Raw genomic sequence first — 16,387 nt, 5'->3', positions numbered from 1 at the left:
ATCAATTGCATGATGAGGGTTTGTAAGAGATGCCGGAACAACCGGGTAAGGTGAAGGACGCAGAAGCATGCAGACAACAGGTTGTGGAATCAACGGCAGTCAACAACGGGTCCAGAGACATGTTCAAAGGTTGTCTATGGTGTTAGTAGTTAAAAGGTTACTCCAGATAGTTAACGGATTAAGGATGTTGGAACACGTCCTCGGGTCAGAAGTCCTCCCGGTAGAATTGAGGACAGGTAGCTCCATTTATCATTGTTTGTAATTAAACCTCTTCTGAGAATTACCATCCCTCAAAGTTTCCAAATCCTCCTGTTGTCTTGAACTTTTTGCGCGTATGTTCTGGTAACGGCTCTGGATCATCTACGTATTCGACGATCTCATCCTCATCGCCAGTCTTGCGAGTTTGTTGCTCAACCAGTGCAGCTCGAAGATATTTGCCTACACCACCACCGTCCTTCGTCTCTGAGATATTGGACCCGTCTATGCCGCGAACACGCTTGCCAGTCCATGTGACTAAATCATCATCAACATTTCCCGCTGTTTTCTCATCCATTTTCTTTTGACTCTGGGCATTTCCCCCGGCGTTCAGAGTAGCTTGCTTGCTCATAAATTCCTCGAAAGGGTCGACAAAGATAGTTACATCCTTGATGCGTATGTCGGTCAATGGTCGGTTCGTGTTGGGGTCCACAGGCGCCACTTCCATTGAGTTTAGAGTTGTCGATGAAGGTGACGGGTCATCAATTATACGACCAAAGACAGTATGCTTGTTGTTCAGATGAGGCAAGGCGCGATATGCAATGAAACTAAGAACAGTTAAGAGATGCTCATGTTGAAGAGCTGGACGGAGAAGAAACATACAATTGACTACTATTAGTGTTCTTACCCTTATTCGCCATGCTTAGGGTACCGCGGGCATCGTGTTTAAGTGGCCCTTCAAACTCATCATCGAAGTTCTTTCCCCATATACTTTCACCTCCACGCCCTGTTCCGGTAGGATCACCTCCCTGGATCATAAAACCCTTGATGTTGCGATGGAATATAACATCTTTGTAGTAGCCCTTCTTGGATAGGTGAATAAAGTTCCAAACAGCCTTGGGAGCATATTCGGTCTGTAATTCCAGATTCAGATCGCCCATTGTTGTCGATATGCGAGCGTAGCCCTTTTCCTTCACTCTTCCCCGCTTCAGCATATATTGTTCATCGGACAGAGTGGCCAACTCAGCCTCAGTGTGGGGAGTTAAACCCGTGCTAGTGAAGGACGCCGCAGCAAGACCCGTCGTATGACGCGCGGCGTTGAACGGAACGTGCTTGGTCGGTTGATGTGATACAGTAGTGGATTTCGGTTTTTCAGATAGTGATGCTCCGGGCTTGCCAGCGACACCTTTTCCTTGCTGCGCGCCGCGCTCAGCACGAGCTCGCGCAACTGCCTCTTTAGCTTTGAGAATTTTGGCAGAACTACCCATGGCATTCAAGTTCACATTGTTGATAGGGTCGTTGCGCTCCCGGAGTTGTTCTTCAGTCAACACACTCTCTCCATCCTTCAGATACTTGAAAGAGCTGAGATTCCGTGCTTCAACATTCTGCGGATCTTGCAATGTAATGATATCTTTGCGACCAAACTCTTCGTCCGTAACTAAATCACGCCACATCTTAGCCTTAATATTCAGCCTCTCTACCGTGTCCCAGGCGAAAACGTTCCCCGAGGGGAGAAGAGCGACGATATGAGTATTATCAGTGAAGACTTTGAACGTGACCGGATCGACATATTCTCCAGCCTCATTCTTTGCGAATTTCAACTTTATCAGATCTGAGCTCTTCAAATGACTTCCGTCAACGGGGTTGGTACCGTGTTTTTTCAGCCATGGAAGAATATTCGTTAGATCGAAAATGGTGCCTTGGGCTGTGCACACCGGGTGTTTAAAGGGCTGAAGCGAAAGCGAGCAAAAGTTGAATGGCAGACGTTTGAAAGACGCATGGACAGCGCTGTTTCGCCCACCAGCTACACCAGCACCAGCGCTGGCCGAGTATGCGTCCTCAGATGCCCATTCTGAGTGAGTAATCTTTAGGTATAAATCGTGTTAGTATGACGGCAATCCAAGTATCAATCGAAGGGGACCGTAGACGTACGTATAGTTTATCCGTTCCTATGATGAAATGTTAGATTATAACTCTGTAAAATCGAAGCATTACGCGGAGCATACCTTTACCCATCTTTCCTGGATATTATTACTCAAAACGAAGAAAGAAGTGAAGTAAATACAGGAAGTAAGATATAAGATAGATCTAGCTTCATGCTCCACCAAAAAATGGTCTGGCGGCAAGCGCGTGCCACGGCTTGGCATCTGACAGAGTTCGCCGCAATCATGCTAACCGCTTATGGAATCTACCATAAGATGATTCTTTGGGGAGGGTTCGATGAGAGGATGACTTATCGAGAATTACTGATGAACTTAAGAGGAAATGAGCTACTTTTAGCTACATACTGCTAATTCCGATGCCACTATCATCATGTGTATTCGTACCATCGAAAGCGTAGTTTTCCCCATTCCTTTATCTAAAAATACAGGTCATAAATGTAAAGCTTCAGGTCACACCAGCAACATGGTGGAATCATGCTGCCGCTGGCTGGTATTTCAAGTTGACAACCCAGCGATTGCCAAAGTCAACACCGTGTCGACGACGTGTACCGTACTTCCTCCAAACTACTTGACTGATACCGATGTCTGCCACGGTGATCTGCCAGGAGCTGCCTTCACCGGATTGAAGTGCTTGCATGACCCCTGTTTTAGGAGCCGCCAAGCAGACGACGAAGTTTGACACTACCGATAGTCGTGAGCCTTGGACAATGCCTACATCGCCTGTTGATATCTTGCAGTCAGTACCATGCCTGTAGTAGAGACACTCAGCAGAAGAAAGGGGCAATCGGTGCGTCTTACCAGTTGCTGCAGATATACCCGAGGGTATGTCGACTGATATAACTACTAGGTTGGTCCGATTCACCCAGGCAATCATTTCACAAGCTGTCGCTTGGTCGTCGCTCCGCAGATCTTCAAAGGCAATGTGCATACCAAATAAAGCATCAATGACTAAGTCGACACTGAAATCGGGCGTCAATAGACGGGTTGACAGCTCTTCCCATCGCAGGACTCTCCCGCCGATCTTTTTGAATATCTCCAATTGCTTACGGCAATTTTCTAATAGTTCAGTTTCATGTTCCAAACCCAGGAGGCACAGCGTGACCCTATGTCCTCGGTTTTTCAAATGTCGTGCAGCGGCTATTGCTCGTCCACCGGTTCGATGATTTCCGGTAAAGACAAGGACAGCAGGAGCAGCAGCATCGCTACCGAGGCGACCCACGGCAGCCTCAGCAATTCCACGACCAGCATTCTCCACAATCATATCTTCAGTCAAGCCAAGTTCAGTCACTGCTAACTGCTCAACTTCAAGCATTTGAAGTGGGCTGACGGTTGGACATAACCTATTGGTCGTTGTCAAACGCAAAGTGCCAGTCGAAGGTGCGCTGGTTCCGTTGAGCGGGGAGACTCTTCCCGATTGTCGATTAGGCATCGGACTAATATTTCGTGGTGAAGGAATAGACCCACGTCCTACAGATCCCAAAGAAGCTGACATCGAAGATTGTCCCAAGATAAGGCTACTCTTTTTCGTTATCTGGCCTCTTCCGGATGGCTTAGACCTATCGCGATTAGAGTAATTTTCGCTGCTGAACTTATCATCACTAGTTTCGGTTTCGGTTTCGCCTGCTTCGCTGTTCCACTGAGTTGGTGTGCTATCTAGGACATTTTCTGACCAGTGAAGGTTTTTGCCGCCGTTTGTGCCAGGTTTTGGTCTCTTGTTGAAGCTAACCAAGCGATCTTCGTCGGCAGTGGTATCATCATTTCGGATTTCATCAAAAACGCGCCTCTTGTCAAACTTCGATAAGTTCGCCTGAAAATCAAAGTCGCCAAGCTCCTGTATGTCTGTAGCATCTTCTGTTGCCCACCCATTAGCATTTTCTGCATAAACTTTGCGGTTTTTGGTTTTTCGGTGTTTTCCAAGCGCTTGAGCAGCATCATCATCGGCAGGATAACCTGTGTGAAGCGTCGGCCGAGCTGGTTCAACGAATGCTGTCTGCCGCCATCCATTTCCTGTGTGGTCTTGCCCTTTATTACGACTCCCTCGTTTGCCCCGTTTCGTAGATCTTTTTTCAGCAGGTACAAATGATACATCTTTTCCTGTTTCCTCTACTATGTCAATAGCTTTGTCGAGCGTAATGCTACTGAACGGCTCCGTCAAGATTGCAGTCACGGCGGAATCATGCCTCTCGATCGTATGCGAGGGATGCGTGGTCTCGACTGAAAGCGCACTCGAGGCCGATCCCAGAAGGGAGCCAGATCTTGATAGCAAAGCCGCCACAGGTGTCTGTTTTTCGGGGGTGTGGCTGGGGCCTGCTGAGAAGCTCACTATAGCTGGGTCGAAGAAGGGCTGCTGCTGAGGCACAGATAGTGGCTGTGTATAGTTCAATTGAGCACCATTGTTTCGTGGGATATCTGGAGTGGATGTAATAGTAGAGTATAAGGGATTTGCAGACTGAGGTGGAGCTTGAGGCTGAGAGCTAGACACTTCTAAATCTGCTATTCCGGAAGCATCAATGGTATAGGATGAAAATCGTTGGCCGTTCCATAAAAGCGTCACTATCGCACTTTATTAACAAAGTATTAATAGCCTATTCTCTCATCATCGCTCACCATCATGTAGAGTCAACCGCCGGCCTACAATGTTTGCGACTGTCCCACGTATTTGCGAGTTGGGAGGTGAACTGAGGGTCACGAGAACTGTGTAGCCAACAAAGTCGGATGCCATTATAGAAAGGAAGTTGGTGGCCAGTAATTTTTTTGGGTATATGCTGGTATCGGTCAGATATTCACCTTGATAAGGAAGATAAGCGAGGCTCAAAGCAAGTTGCGAACATATGAAAACCGAAGACTCGGAGTTGTCGAGTGTAGCTGTGGAGCTTCCCAAATTAAATTATGAACAAAAGGCAGCAACCGATAAGGCATGTACGTCACATGACTTTATCGATAAGAGCTCCCCACTGTCTTATCGTTCTTTATTTTATGCTTGACTTGCAGTGTGTGCTTCTATACGTATTGCGGTATACTCGAAACAAAGTGGTCTTTTCGCTTTCAAACTGCATAATCATATATATTTACAGTAATATACTTCTGCATATGAAGGTATCGCCGACAATAAACAACAGGCTATAACAAGCCTGCTATATACTCGTTATATAACTCGTCATTGTCGTCGTATTCGTTGACTGTTCTCCCACCGTTCACTTCTTTCTTGGTATTGCCGCTAGGGTTGACCACCGAGTTGATATCGGCAAGTTTAGAATAAAAGTCAATGACCTTTGGATGCACCATGACTTTCCGTGGATCGAATCCTGTCACCTGAAGTCCGTCTTGAGATGTTGCTCGGCTAAGTGCAACGTATGCTTGTCCTTTCTCGAATACTCGCCCCAAGTCCACTTTAACTCGAGGAAGAGTTTGGCCCTGGGCCTTGTGAATAGAGAGAGCCCATGCTAAAATCAACGGTACTTGCGAACGCTGCGCCTGGATTTCACCGTTGGGCAGTTCTATCTTCCAGGTCTCTGGCTGACAAAGAAGATGCCGTTCGGTGCCATCTTGTTGCGTAAAGCAGACTAATGGCCACTTGCGACTTGTACTGATACCCCCATCCTTGTGTGCTAAAGCCCGAATCTTCTTGCGGTTACGGGCAGCCGCATCGTCATCGTCGCTGCCTTCTTTACCATCTCCAGTAAATTCATCTTCATTGTTCCGGTAATAATCAAATGTGGTTTCGTCCATGAATGCGACAATCTTACCCAGTGAGCCATTGACCAAGTTATCCTCCATATTCTTGATCAGCATGACCTGGGCTCCCTTCTTCAGATGAATGACTGGTGGTGCCATACAGTTGGCAAGCAATCTGTCTCGCATCTGTACATCCTGGATAGTCCCAGAATCCTGAGCATGGAAAGTCATTACTTCGCCTGAAAGTCTGCTCATTCGCAAACCATTCGCATTCTCTACTTCCGCGCGTGTGGGAAATCTGTACATGTTAGTTAATAGTCATATATGATATGACTAAGGTGCGGAAACTCACAATTCGGTAGCATCCAAGTCATCGTGGAAATCTAAGGGTCGTGATAATTTCTTGAAGGCCTCTGTCGTCTGCGGTGTGATTCTTCCCAGTCTCATTTGGTTCAACATCTCCGCAAAAACCGGATCCTTCTGCCGAAAGACATGTGTCAACAGGATGGTATGTTGAATTGAAGTATTCCATGTCGCAGCGTCAAAAGCAAACTTGGCGTCTCGAGCCGAGGTGTCCGGTACCGGTGGCAGCTGGAAAAAGTCACCAGTGACAACCAGCTGAATTCCACCGAAGGGCCGCCCATTATTTCGAATACGCCTGGCAATTTCTTCCAGTTTGTCGAAAAGGTCACCATCGACCATTGACACTTCATCGATAATCAAGACCTTCGTCCGCAACCAGCGATTCCGAGCCTTCTGGTTTTTCCTCACCTAGTTCAAGTTAGGAAATTTTCTTCAAAGATGCAATGTCGAAAGATGAGGAATACCTTCTTGAACAGTTCCGCTGCTGGCTCTTTACCCAGTCCAATGCCAGCAAAACTGTGTAGGGTAACACCCTCAATATGGCAAGCTGCAAGACCAGTAGATGCGGTCACAGCGACACGGTCAGGCTCTCTCCTATACTTGTCCCGCAGTTTCTTGATGATCTCTCGCATGAGAACGGATTTTCCAGTTCCTGCGGATCCAGTGAAGAATATACTCTTCTGTCGATCGACAACGGCATCGAGAACTGCTTTTTGCTCTTCACTCAGAAATAGAGAGGCGACCCTTGACTGGGGCTTAGTTAAATGGTAGTCGGCTGCCGTTTGTCTTTTTTTGTTTATTTTCCTCAGCTCCTTTTGTTCGTCCTTCACAGTACTGGCAGTTTTGTTCCAGGGCATCTCGGCCTTTGAAGATGATGATCTTTTTATTGGCGCCGGGGTTATCGGATTGCTACGACTGCCATCCTGCCCTTGCTGACCCCAAGGCAATTTGCGCCGCTTTGGCTGGGGTGGTTGATAATGTGATGGAGGAGATGAAGACCACGGAATTGGCATACTGCTGGGTGGTAATTGTTCCTGGGGCATGTCGTCCATCTCCGGAAGCTCGGGATACTTGATATCGGATTGAGACACATTCTGTGTCCTCGAGTTTTGACTATACCCAGTACCACTCATCCTAGTATTGCTTGTAAAGTTGTTCGCATTATAGTTGGTTTGTGATGGTAAACTCGGGGTCTCGGTTGACGCTGGTAGGGAGTCTTGACTTAGAGGGCCTGGTTTGAGTATCTCAAAGTCTAGGTCATCGTCGTCATCAAAATCATTTTCATCGAAATACACGGCATCATGAAGGGATCCTAATGCCGACTGTCCGGCGCTGGCCATTTCGATTTTCCGTTTGGCTCCGGCAACGGTCGAATGTTGCTTAGTAGTCGAGAAATTACTCGCATTCAGTTTGTGGTTGTTAGGATAAAGCGGTTTTGCGGATACGGCGCCTTTCCCAGAGTGATCTTGAACCGCTTTGCGGAACATTGCCCTAGTCGGTACGTTTGACACGCTAAATGTCGAGAAACGCAGGCCAGTTGGCGCTTTAGATGGCACAACCAATTTAAAATGCTTGATCAAGACCGTAGTGCCTAGCCTGTATGTTGTGACGCTGTACATAAAAATTCTGTTCAATTGAGAAGAAGAAGGGGGAAATAAGCGAAAGATGTGAGTCAGGCAAATATCGCGGTATAACGTCCTAATCCCCCGGCGTGATGTTTCCGGAACGATTCTCAATCTTCAAAGATCAATCAATTTCGCGTTTCGCGATAACGCGCCAATTGATATCGTAACCCACACACTAACCTCTATTGGCTTATACTGAGTCACGTGATAATCTAATTTCAACAACCGATAATACCACGTGATCTCGTGTTTTTATCGCGTCGACAGAGCGAATCATTTGCGCGGGATCATCTCAGTGTCAATTGGGAAGGATCCTTCAAGATGCACAACGCTGCGTATGGTCTGCCATTTCCTTGACAACGAGAACAGCGCTATCATCATGAGCAATGGAAGGCGAGACTGTGAAGAGTAAGTCCGCCAATTTCAATTCTTCTTCTAGACTTTCTGACAGGATGTTATACAGACAAAGAACACCCGCTTGCCGGGGTGGTTCTTTGCTTCACTTCTATCCTTCCTGAACAGAGGGTAAGCATTGCTTTGTTGCTCCCTATTTGCGTCCTCATTACTCATCATTTTTTTTTTTTTGATATAGTCTAAGCTCGCCGAAATTGCTGGTCAAATGGGAGCTATCCACAAGTATGACTTGACCTCCGACGTGACCCATCTTTTAGTCGGCGAAACAAATACCGAGAAGTACAAGTTCGTGGCGCGCGAACGCAGTGACGTTTTGGTGTTGATGCCCGAGTGGATTGAGGCTGTGAGACAGTCATGGATGGACGGAGGTGATACCGATCTGCATGCCTTAGAGCAGAAATACAGATTGCCTACATTTTACGGGCTGTCCATCTGTGTGACTGGGTTCGAAGACGGTGAGCAGCATTGGATCCAACGTTAAAATACGCTTCTAATTTGAAATCAAGCTTCGTATCGGAACTATCTGCAGGAAACGACCATAGCAAATGGTGCCGAATTTCGAAAAGACCTAACCAAAACCGTTACGCATCTTATCGCTCACCAACCTAGTGGCCAGAAATATAAATTTGCAACACAATGGCAAATAAAAGTTGTCACTGCAAAATGGTTCAGTGATAGCTTGGAGCGGGGAATGATCCTGGACGAGACCCGTTACGATCCATTACTTCCGCCTCATGAACAGGGTGTCGGCGCGTGGAACCGTGGCCCACTTCAAGTGCCTATCAAGAGAAAAACAACTTCCGAATCCTCCAATATTCGATCTCGTAAATTACGGAGAGTAGCGAGCAGTAAGCTCGGTGAGCAAAATGAGGGGATCTGGGGTGATATAATTGGCAGTGGATTCAGTTCGTCTGATAAGGGCAATTCTGTTTCTATTGATAAACGGTCTTCGGTCGACACACAGACGAAAGAAAATTCAGTCGCTCAACAAAACAAGACATTGAACAACGAGTTACTTGCGGACCGTTCGAGCCCAGTTATTCCCGATGAACGTACATCTGTGGAGCAAAATGGCTTTCTACAAGGTTGCTACTTCTACATCCACGGATTCACTTCGAAGCAGGTACGTGGACATTGTTTCTATTACCAATACTTTCTCTTACAAGGTTGATATAACTAGGTGGATGTTCTTCGACATCATCTTGTTGTGAACGGGGCAAACCTTGTACAGCATCTCAGTGACTTTTCGAGCCACAATATTCCTAAGAATGGAAAATGTCTATACATCATCTCATCGTATAAAATCCCCCGATCCGAGGTTCCTTCTACAGATGACAAAGGTTTCAGCTGCGAACAAGTCACTGACATGTGGCTGGAACGCTGCTTGGACGCAAACTCCCTCGTTTCCCCTGAGATTCATGTTATGAGCACCCCATTTCCACACATGCCATTGAAAGGTGAGCTATATCCTTACCTTATTACTGATCTCTAATGTTGACAAACAAAGGTTTCGAGGGTTTAAAAATCTGCTCGACAGGGTTTGCAGGGATTGATCTACTTCATATATCCAAGATGGTGTCCGTGATGGGTTTGTTCTTCCTTCTATTCCACTCAACTGTTACATCGCTCTGACAAAACCGAAGGTGCCCAATATGAAGAGTATCTTACACCCAATGTGTCAGTTCTCATAAGCAATGATTCACGAGCTGCGAACACCGAAAAAATCAGACACGCTCTAGGATGGGGAATACCTGTCGTGTCTGCTGACTGGCTCTGGATTTCTGTACAGTCCGGAAAGATGAAAGTATTCGAACCTTATATGCTGCACAAGTCTACCACCCAGACCAAAGAGATAAGGCATGAACAGTCCAAAGCTGTACCAGAAAGGTCTGGTATTAAGCATGAATTATTTTCTTCGTGTTCAGAAGCAAACGCGAATTCTCATGTTCGCCAAACTTCCGCTTCTGCATTCGAACTGAATGATTCTGCATGCGGTGAAATACACGAAACACTAAAACCGTCTGTGAGCAACATAAAAATGGAGTCTATGTCATCTGTATCTCGACCTCCTACGGAAGGTGGTGATAATAAAGCCAGTCAAACCCCCGTGAAGACAGTATCAGATGACAATTCCGTCCCGCAGTCTAATAGATCGTCTGAGAACCTAGAATCTTCAATGAACAGGTTTCTCAAGAAGGCAAGGGAACTAACACGTGCAAGAAGTATCCTGGGAGGAGAAAACGGATCTCGACGGCGCAGACCAAATCTGGGGAGAAGAAACTCCTCATCATCCAGTAAGATGGAATTCAAAAGAACCGATTCTCATGTTAGCGTCAGCTCTATTGATACGCTGAACGAGGACGGATATGGTAGTGCTGTGAGTGCTGATACCGACGTCAACAATCAGCTTACGGCTAGACTATCTCGAAATCTCACAGGCCAAAGTCTTTCTTCTCTATTGAGCAGCAGTAAGTTTACGAGATATCTTGACTCTCCAATTCCCGAGAACGATGAATCGCTGGACGAGGAGAATGGAACCCCTGCAATGACACAACTCAACTACGAAGACCCAAACGCAATGGCGGCGCGAGAGGAGATAATGAGGCTTGCACGCAGAGGAAATGTTAACGAGGCTCACGTTACAGAGATCTTGAAGCAAAAAGAAGCTATCCAACCACAGGCGGTAGTAGATGAATTCCCTCAGGTCATTGACCACCAAGGGGGACGTATGACGGCTAGACGAACACGAAGATCCGCTGGTAAGCAGCAGGAAGAAGGATTTTTATAGTCTAATACAAGAAGAATTGTGGCATCCTCAAGTAGAATGAGTCCTGCCCTGGTAGCTATGATAGCCTAATGCTGCTCCTGTACGTAGATTTGAGACACCCTACCCTAGAAATGACTGGATCTTATGTGATCATTGTGATGCATTTGTGTCAAGCAGATACGAGATCATTCAGTACTCGTCTCAGGAGAAGCGATTAGATACAGGAAACAATTTTGAATTCAAATACACCTTTTAACACGCCAATGTACGCCGCTCAGAGTATGAATATAGATAATAACATTCTTTGTCAGCAGTGAGCTGGAAGACATTATAATGCACGAAGAGAAACCAGATTTTTCATAAACGAAAGGGAAAAGGAAGAAAAAGAAGGGGGGTATTGAACATGATAAAAATGATGATATAATACTACATATATGGATAAAGGGGAGACATGACGGGCGTCGGAGCGTTCGTGTACATTGTCAGTTTGTCGTGTCAAACAGTCAGGTGAGGAGAGAATTCTAGCAGCATTTGCTCTCTTATTGAGCTAAAGCTCCCGGTAGAGGGCCTTCAAGGTCAATTTGATCGACGGTTCTTCGACTTTCTTGAGACTCGCGGAACAAATTGGCGAAATACTTTCTCGCAACTTCACTCTCCTGTTTGATCTTGGTGACTTCCTCTTTGCGACGCGCTAGATCCTCAACCCCCTGAACAAGCTGCGAATGTAATGTGGAAGCCGGGATGCCCAGTACACGGCGGACTTGAGCCGAGATACGTGAAGCGTTGGAATGAACGTAGTCTACTTCGGCTAGGGAAGCAGCTAGTTTGCGTGAAAGGCGGGGAGGGAGAGTCTGGGGAATGATTGAGAGTACGTAGGCTGTTGTCAGAATAGCTGCGATGTTCATGGTTAGTGAGACCCTTTATTATACGCGGTAACAATTGGAACTCACCAGTAGCAACGATTCCAGGAATGATCATTCGCCGTATGTTATTCGATCCAAGTATCTTCGCAGCACCGAAAGCTCCGTCGACCCATCCAACTCCTGCAATAGCGCGTCCTCCGAGAACGGTAACAGCCGTCATGGCAACACCAGTTCCAGCAACCTTTTCTTGTCTTTCCCAAAGTCCGGGGATATCAAAGAAATCCCAAAGTTCAACCTGTGTATCAACTTGTCTTGCCAAAGCATGCCGTCGTTTTCGGAACATGTTGTCAGCTTGGAAACTAAGAGTTGGAAATTTATCCTCCCCAACGTGCAACAAGCCAAGTTGTTGGATGTAAGAAACCCCTTGCGCAGTCTTTGCACGAGCATAATTCTCGCAGTCAAATACCGCCGCTGACACCTGATCCAACATCGCAACCTTGAGATCTTCAGCAAACTGGAAAGCGGAGAGTAAACCCGGATATTCCACGCCAAGGTCAGCATAGGCAACCTTCTCTATTGTGTCGTTCAAATTCTGTCGTGTGTAATTATAAACGTCCTCGCAAGACTTCTCTATGGTATTCTCCACCTGCTCTGCGATTTCCGTCTTCTTCTTCTTTCCATCCTCAAAAGCAGGAACGATCTCTTCCAGTTCTGAACTGACACGTACAAGCTCTGATTGAGCAACATCACGATTTACTAATGCCAAGGTATTGAGGTCGGATAGAACATTGAGGATATATGTGCGTGCGGGTGCTAATTTTGATCTTGCACGTCTCTCGAGGACGAATCGGCGCAAGGCTCCTTCCAGCTTTTCGAAGTCCTGAATTTTCTCCTTCTCCTTGCCTTTACCTTTGCCCTTCTTTGAATCGTCATCGTCATCAGGATCATCATTGTCAGGTGGATCGCCGCTCCCGCCTGATCCAGAGCCTGCAACGACTCCGGGTAGTACGGGTATCGCATTACTTGAGACAAAGTGAACTAGCTCTTCAGCGTCCTTATATGTGTGAGGACTCAACTTCGCTATCTGGTCCAAAATCATTCGTTGACATCGTCCTTTGTCTCGTATATTATCGAAACCGTTCACAACCATAAACATATAAGCCTTTTCATGCGCCGCGCTCATTATGAAGTCTCTTGCAGACAGCGTGAAATGGTTGGCTGCAGATACGACGAAGACAACGACATCGATTTCCTCTTGACGTGCAAAAATCGCAGTTGTCTTGACAGAGTCTGAATTCAAACCAGGGGCGTCGATCAGGGCAATGTCAACCACACCATTATTCAGAAGAGACTCGTCAATCGCCCTAACATCTTTCACATAAACCTTGCACTGGGTGTACTTTGAATTGTCGGTGACTATATCCTCTAACTCTGATAGCGAAAAGACGTCGTATGTACTCTCATCGTTGCGGTTGTAGATTCGGTCCTTCGGAATCGCGTGCACTTCTTCAACGCCACCATTTTCCCTCGTATCCAGCACCTCGCAAAATATACTCGTACAGGGTTGCTGGTCTTCGGGCAAGATCTTGCGACGTAGCAGCGCGTTGCAGAAGGTCGATTTTCCAGCATTCAAGTCTCCGGTTATCAGTACTTTACTGGATGTATCTTCGATCCGATCTCTCAATGACAACAGATGTTTGACGCTCTGATTGATCTTCCCATCTAGCAACGAGGCGATCGTCGATTTCTCCAGTGAATGGACCAGTTCCGTTTGTGAGGCAGCTCCGAGCTTGAGTTCAATCTTCAAAACCAAGAATTGCTCCGCCATTTCGCGACTCATTAATCGGGGTTCCGGTAGTGAACGGCGTTCACCGGCTGCACTGGACTCGCTAGCATCCAAAGACGTGGCGGCACGTCTGATCGGCGTAGGGCGTGACGAGGAAGATTCTTGATCTTCAAGGGTTCCCAAGTCGGCGTGCGACTGCGTCTGTTGCAATGACGGTCGGTCCAAGGGTTGATAAGATGGATAATGAAGTGGCCATCGCCCGTTCATCTCTTGTAAATCTTTAAGTATTTCGATCGTTCGGGTAATCGCTCTCCCTAGTTTCATTCGATTCGCATTGCTGGACGGCCTTGTTAGAAATATTACCTTGTCAAGGAAGAAATTTGGAAAGACGTACTACTGAAGTTGGTGGACATGACTCGCAAGCATTTGTCTACCTGCATCGCCTACATAATAACGCAAAGCCGGTCAGTCATCCATTTTCACAGAATTCTCATCGCCGGTACATACCCTCAGTAGCCAATGCAGGTGTATGGGCAGGCGTCGGCCGATCTTCGAGCATTCCAGCGTGCCAGTCAGTCAAATCGCCCCTTTCCAGCGCGCTTTCTCCAGCAATGCTTCCACCGTAACCGGAATCGTGGTTTAAAGACGCTATGAGTGCTTCGGCAGCTGCGGATGTCGTTCCATTACCAACGGTCATGTACTGTGGTGCTGCCCATGAGGTTGGCTGTATACGTTCGTCGTCCTCTTCGAGACTCGAGGATGCATTTTTGGAAGACGAGCTGCCAGCGACAGGAAAATACTCTTGGCTCATGATGCCGGATGAGTTATTAGCGCTACCTCGGCGGAGAGTTGGGAATATCCATGAACTGTCGATGAAATTGTATGATGTTTAACAGTAATCTCAAACAATTTGCATGACTTAGTAATTAAATTATCCGGTTTGCAGGGTCACGCTATTCCGCGGCATTTCGCACGTGACACGGCCCGTTGCCACCGAAATTCCCGAGCATGAATTATTCTCAGAACCATTTTTGATATTATTCTACATCCATATGGTGATTATTATTGCTCTTATAGTTTTATCCCATGTACAGAATATTCCGCCCATTGCTAGGCTCACATGAAGTGAGAAACTAATACTTCTACCATTACTAATAGCTACGATAGCACGTATGATGACTACTATGTATATAGTTAACTACTACTGGACGTTTTGACCTTGACGTCATTCACAATGCAGTACTATATCTTCTTCTTAAGTTGTCTGATAAGGCCATAATCACGATTATCAGCTGTTCATTAGTTGAAGACGCCCTTACTGCTTTCGATGCACCAGAAAGTGTTTTCATACGGTAATAGTTGAGGAGAATACTCCAGAGTAGGTAGAAGTCAGCGTCCAGTGAACCCGCGGTTGGCGGCCGGATTAACTAATCTCCGCCAAAGCCACGCTTCAGGCAGTATCATAACTATCGCAGCCATCAATTCTAATTTCATTGCATTTCTTGAGGAACATTGAGTCCAATTTCTACCACCTGACTCCTGTGTTCGTATTTTGTCTTTAGTGTTAGTGGTTGTGCGATTTATACATTACCATGAATGTGAGTCTTGTCTTAATCTCCAACTTGTCACCCCGCTAATCGCACTGTCTTGCTAGATCGTGGAATGGGCATTTGGCAAGCGCATGACGCCTGCAGAGCGCCTGCGCAAACATCAGCGCGCCTTAGAACGGACACAACGCGAACTTGACCGGGAACGAATCAAGCTGGAAAATCAGGAGAAGAAATTGGTTCAAGATATCAAGAAGAGCGCCAAGAACGGACAGATCGGCGCATGCAAGATCCAGGCAAAAGACCTCGTTAGGACGAGAAAGTATGCAATTGCTATAGAAATCTTCTTGAGCCTCAAGTACTTATGTGTCTGACGTACGACCGTTTGCCAGATATATCCAGAAGTTCTACTCAATGCGGACGCAATTACAAGCCATTTCTCTTAGAATTCAGGTACTTGGAATACTCTTCAACACCATACAGCTCGAAAACTAACCGTTTGAATTTACATAGACCGTCCGAAGTAATGAACAAATGATGCAGTCAATGAAAGGCGCTACCGTGCTTTTGGGTAGCATGAACCGACAGATGAACCTTCCTGCCTTGCAACGAATAGTTATGGAGTTCGAGCGCGAAAACGAAATCATGGACGAGCGACAGGAGATGATGGACGATGCTATTGATGAGGCGACCGGCTTGGAAGACGAGGAAGAAAGTGAGGATATTGTGAAGGAGGTACTCGATGAGATTGGAGTGGATCTTGGCCAAGCGGTAATTCTCCGACTGCTACCCTTTTAAAAACATTCAGTTTCAGCGTACTGACTTAATCAACAGTTTGGTGAGACTCCAGAAGGGATTGCTAAAGAAGGGCCAGGTGAAACTAGAGTAGCCCAGGCCATTGGTGGTGGGCCTAGTGACGATGACGACCTGCAAGCGCGTCTGGACAGCCTTCGGAGATGACAGAGGGCCTTGCCTAGGTTACTACAGGAGATATTCTTTCATCTTTTAACTGGAGTCAAGGAGTTGGGTTGCTTCTTAAGGGTCAGTAGGGTCATTGTGAATAATATGCCATCGGACTTAAAGCGAGTCGTTTTAATGCAAGCATGGGATCTCTTGAGCGGTCTGACGAGTCAATCAGATTGCAGCCGCAATGTATAAATTTGACCAAAGGTTCTCCGGTTTAATTAAAAATATACTATTATCCTCGTA

General features: G+C 46.5%; 6 protein-coding genes across 7 annotated transcripts; 2 read left to right on the top strand and 4 right to left on the bottom strand.

Annotated features, from left to right (window-relative positions):
- Positions 1-66: 66 nt before the first annotated feature.
- Positions 67-2,211, bottom strand: TSTA_063590 (peptidyl-prolyl cis-trans isomerase, putative; the record flags this gene model as incomplete). Its single annotated transcript, XM_002340226.1, has 4 exons — positions 67-803; positions 859-2,060; positions 2,128-2,144; positions 2,202-2,211. The coding sequence occupies 4 exons, from the start codon at positions 2,209-2,211 to the stop codon at positions 281-283; spliced, it is 1,752 nt and encodes a 583-aa protein (XP_002340267.1). The 3' UTR covers positions 67-280.
- Positions 2,212-2,444: 233 nt separating this feature from the next.
- Positions 2,445-4,860, bottom strand: TSTA_063580 (YjeF_N domain protein; the record flags this gene model as incomplete). Its single annotated transcript, XM_002340225.1, has 3 exons — positions 2,445-2,858; positions 2,937-4,691; positions 4,746-4,860. The coding sequence occupies 3 exons, from the start codon at positions 4,858-4,860 to the stop codon at positions 2,611-2,613; spliced, it is 2,118 nt and encodes a 705-aa protein (XP_002340266.1). The 3' UTR covers positions 2,445-2,610.
- Positions 4,861-5,199: 339 nt separating this feature from the next.
- TSTA_063570 (mitochondrial DNA helicase (Pif1), putative) lies at positions 5,200-7,795 on the bottom strand (the record flags this gene model as incomplete). The annotated part of the gene is made up of 3 exons (XM_002340224.1): positions 5,200-6,111; positions 6,166-6,584; positions 6,641-7,795. 3 exons carry the CDS (start codon positions 7,793-7,795, stop codon positions 5,259-5,261), a joined length of 2,427 nt encoding a protein of 808 aa, XP_002340265.1. The 3' UTR covers positions 5,200-5,258.
- A 357-nt stretch (positions 7,796-8,152) lies between these two features.
- TSTA_063560 (BRCT domain protein) lies at positions 8,153-11,877 on the top strand. The gene is made up of 7 exons (XM_002340223.1): positions 8,153-8,209; positions 8,265-8,326; positions 8,394-8,670; positions 8,722-9,338; positions 9,396-9,672; positions 9,723-9,803; positions 9,859-11,877. Exons 1-7 carry the CDS (start codon positions 8,188-8,190, stop codon positions 11,001-11,003), a joined length of 2,481 nt encoding a protein of 826 aa, XP_002340264.1. The 5' UTR covers positions 8,153-8,187; the 3' UTR covers positions 11,004-11,877.
- Positions 10,288-14,480, bottom strand: TSTA_063550 (transmembrane GTPase Fzo1, putative). Its single transcript, XM_002340222.1, has 4 exons — positions 14,139-14,480; positions 14,026-14,065; positions 11,933-13,968; positions 10,288-11,874 (listed from the first exon to the last, which is right to left on the bottom strand). The coding sequence occupies exons 1-4, from the start codon at positions 14,440-14,442 to the stop codon at positions 11,522-11,524; spliced, it is 2,733 nt and encodes a 910-aa protein (XP_002340263.1). The 5' UTR covers positions 14,443-14,480; the 3' UTR covers positions 10,288-11,521.
- Positions 14,481-15,123: 643 nt separating this feature from the next.
- TSTA_063540 (SNF7 family protein) lies at positions 15,124-16,375 on the top strand. 2 transcript variants are annotated; one of them, XM_002340220.1, is made up of 5 exons: positions 15,124-15,229; positions 15,286-15,500; positions 15,571-15,631; positions 15,692-15,949; positions 16,013-16,375. In XM_002340220.1, exons 1-5 carry the CDS (start codon positions 15,224-15,226, stop codon positions 16,136-16,138), a joined length of 666 nt encoding a protein of 221 aa, XP_002340261.1. In that variant the 5' UTR covers positions 15,124-15,223; the 3' UTR covers positions 16,139-16,375. The 2 variants fall into 2 exon arrangements, with proteins under 2 accessions (XP_002340261.1, XP_002340262.1); XM_002340221.1 differs by having other exon boundaries at positions 15,692-16,375.
- The last annotated feature ends 12 nt before the right edge of the window (positions 16,376-16,387 follow it).

The sequence above is a fragment of the Talaromyces stipitatus genome, genomic scaffold (assembly GCF_000003125.1).
Source record: "Talaromyces stipitatus ATCC 10500 scf_1105507295523 genomic scaffold, whole genome shotgun sequence".
NCBI lineage: Eukaryota > Fungi > Ascomycota > Eurotiomycetes > Eurotiales > Trichocomaceae > Talaromyces > Talaromyces stipitatus.
This window is presented reverse-complemented; position numbering and strand designations above follow the sequence as displayed.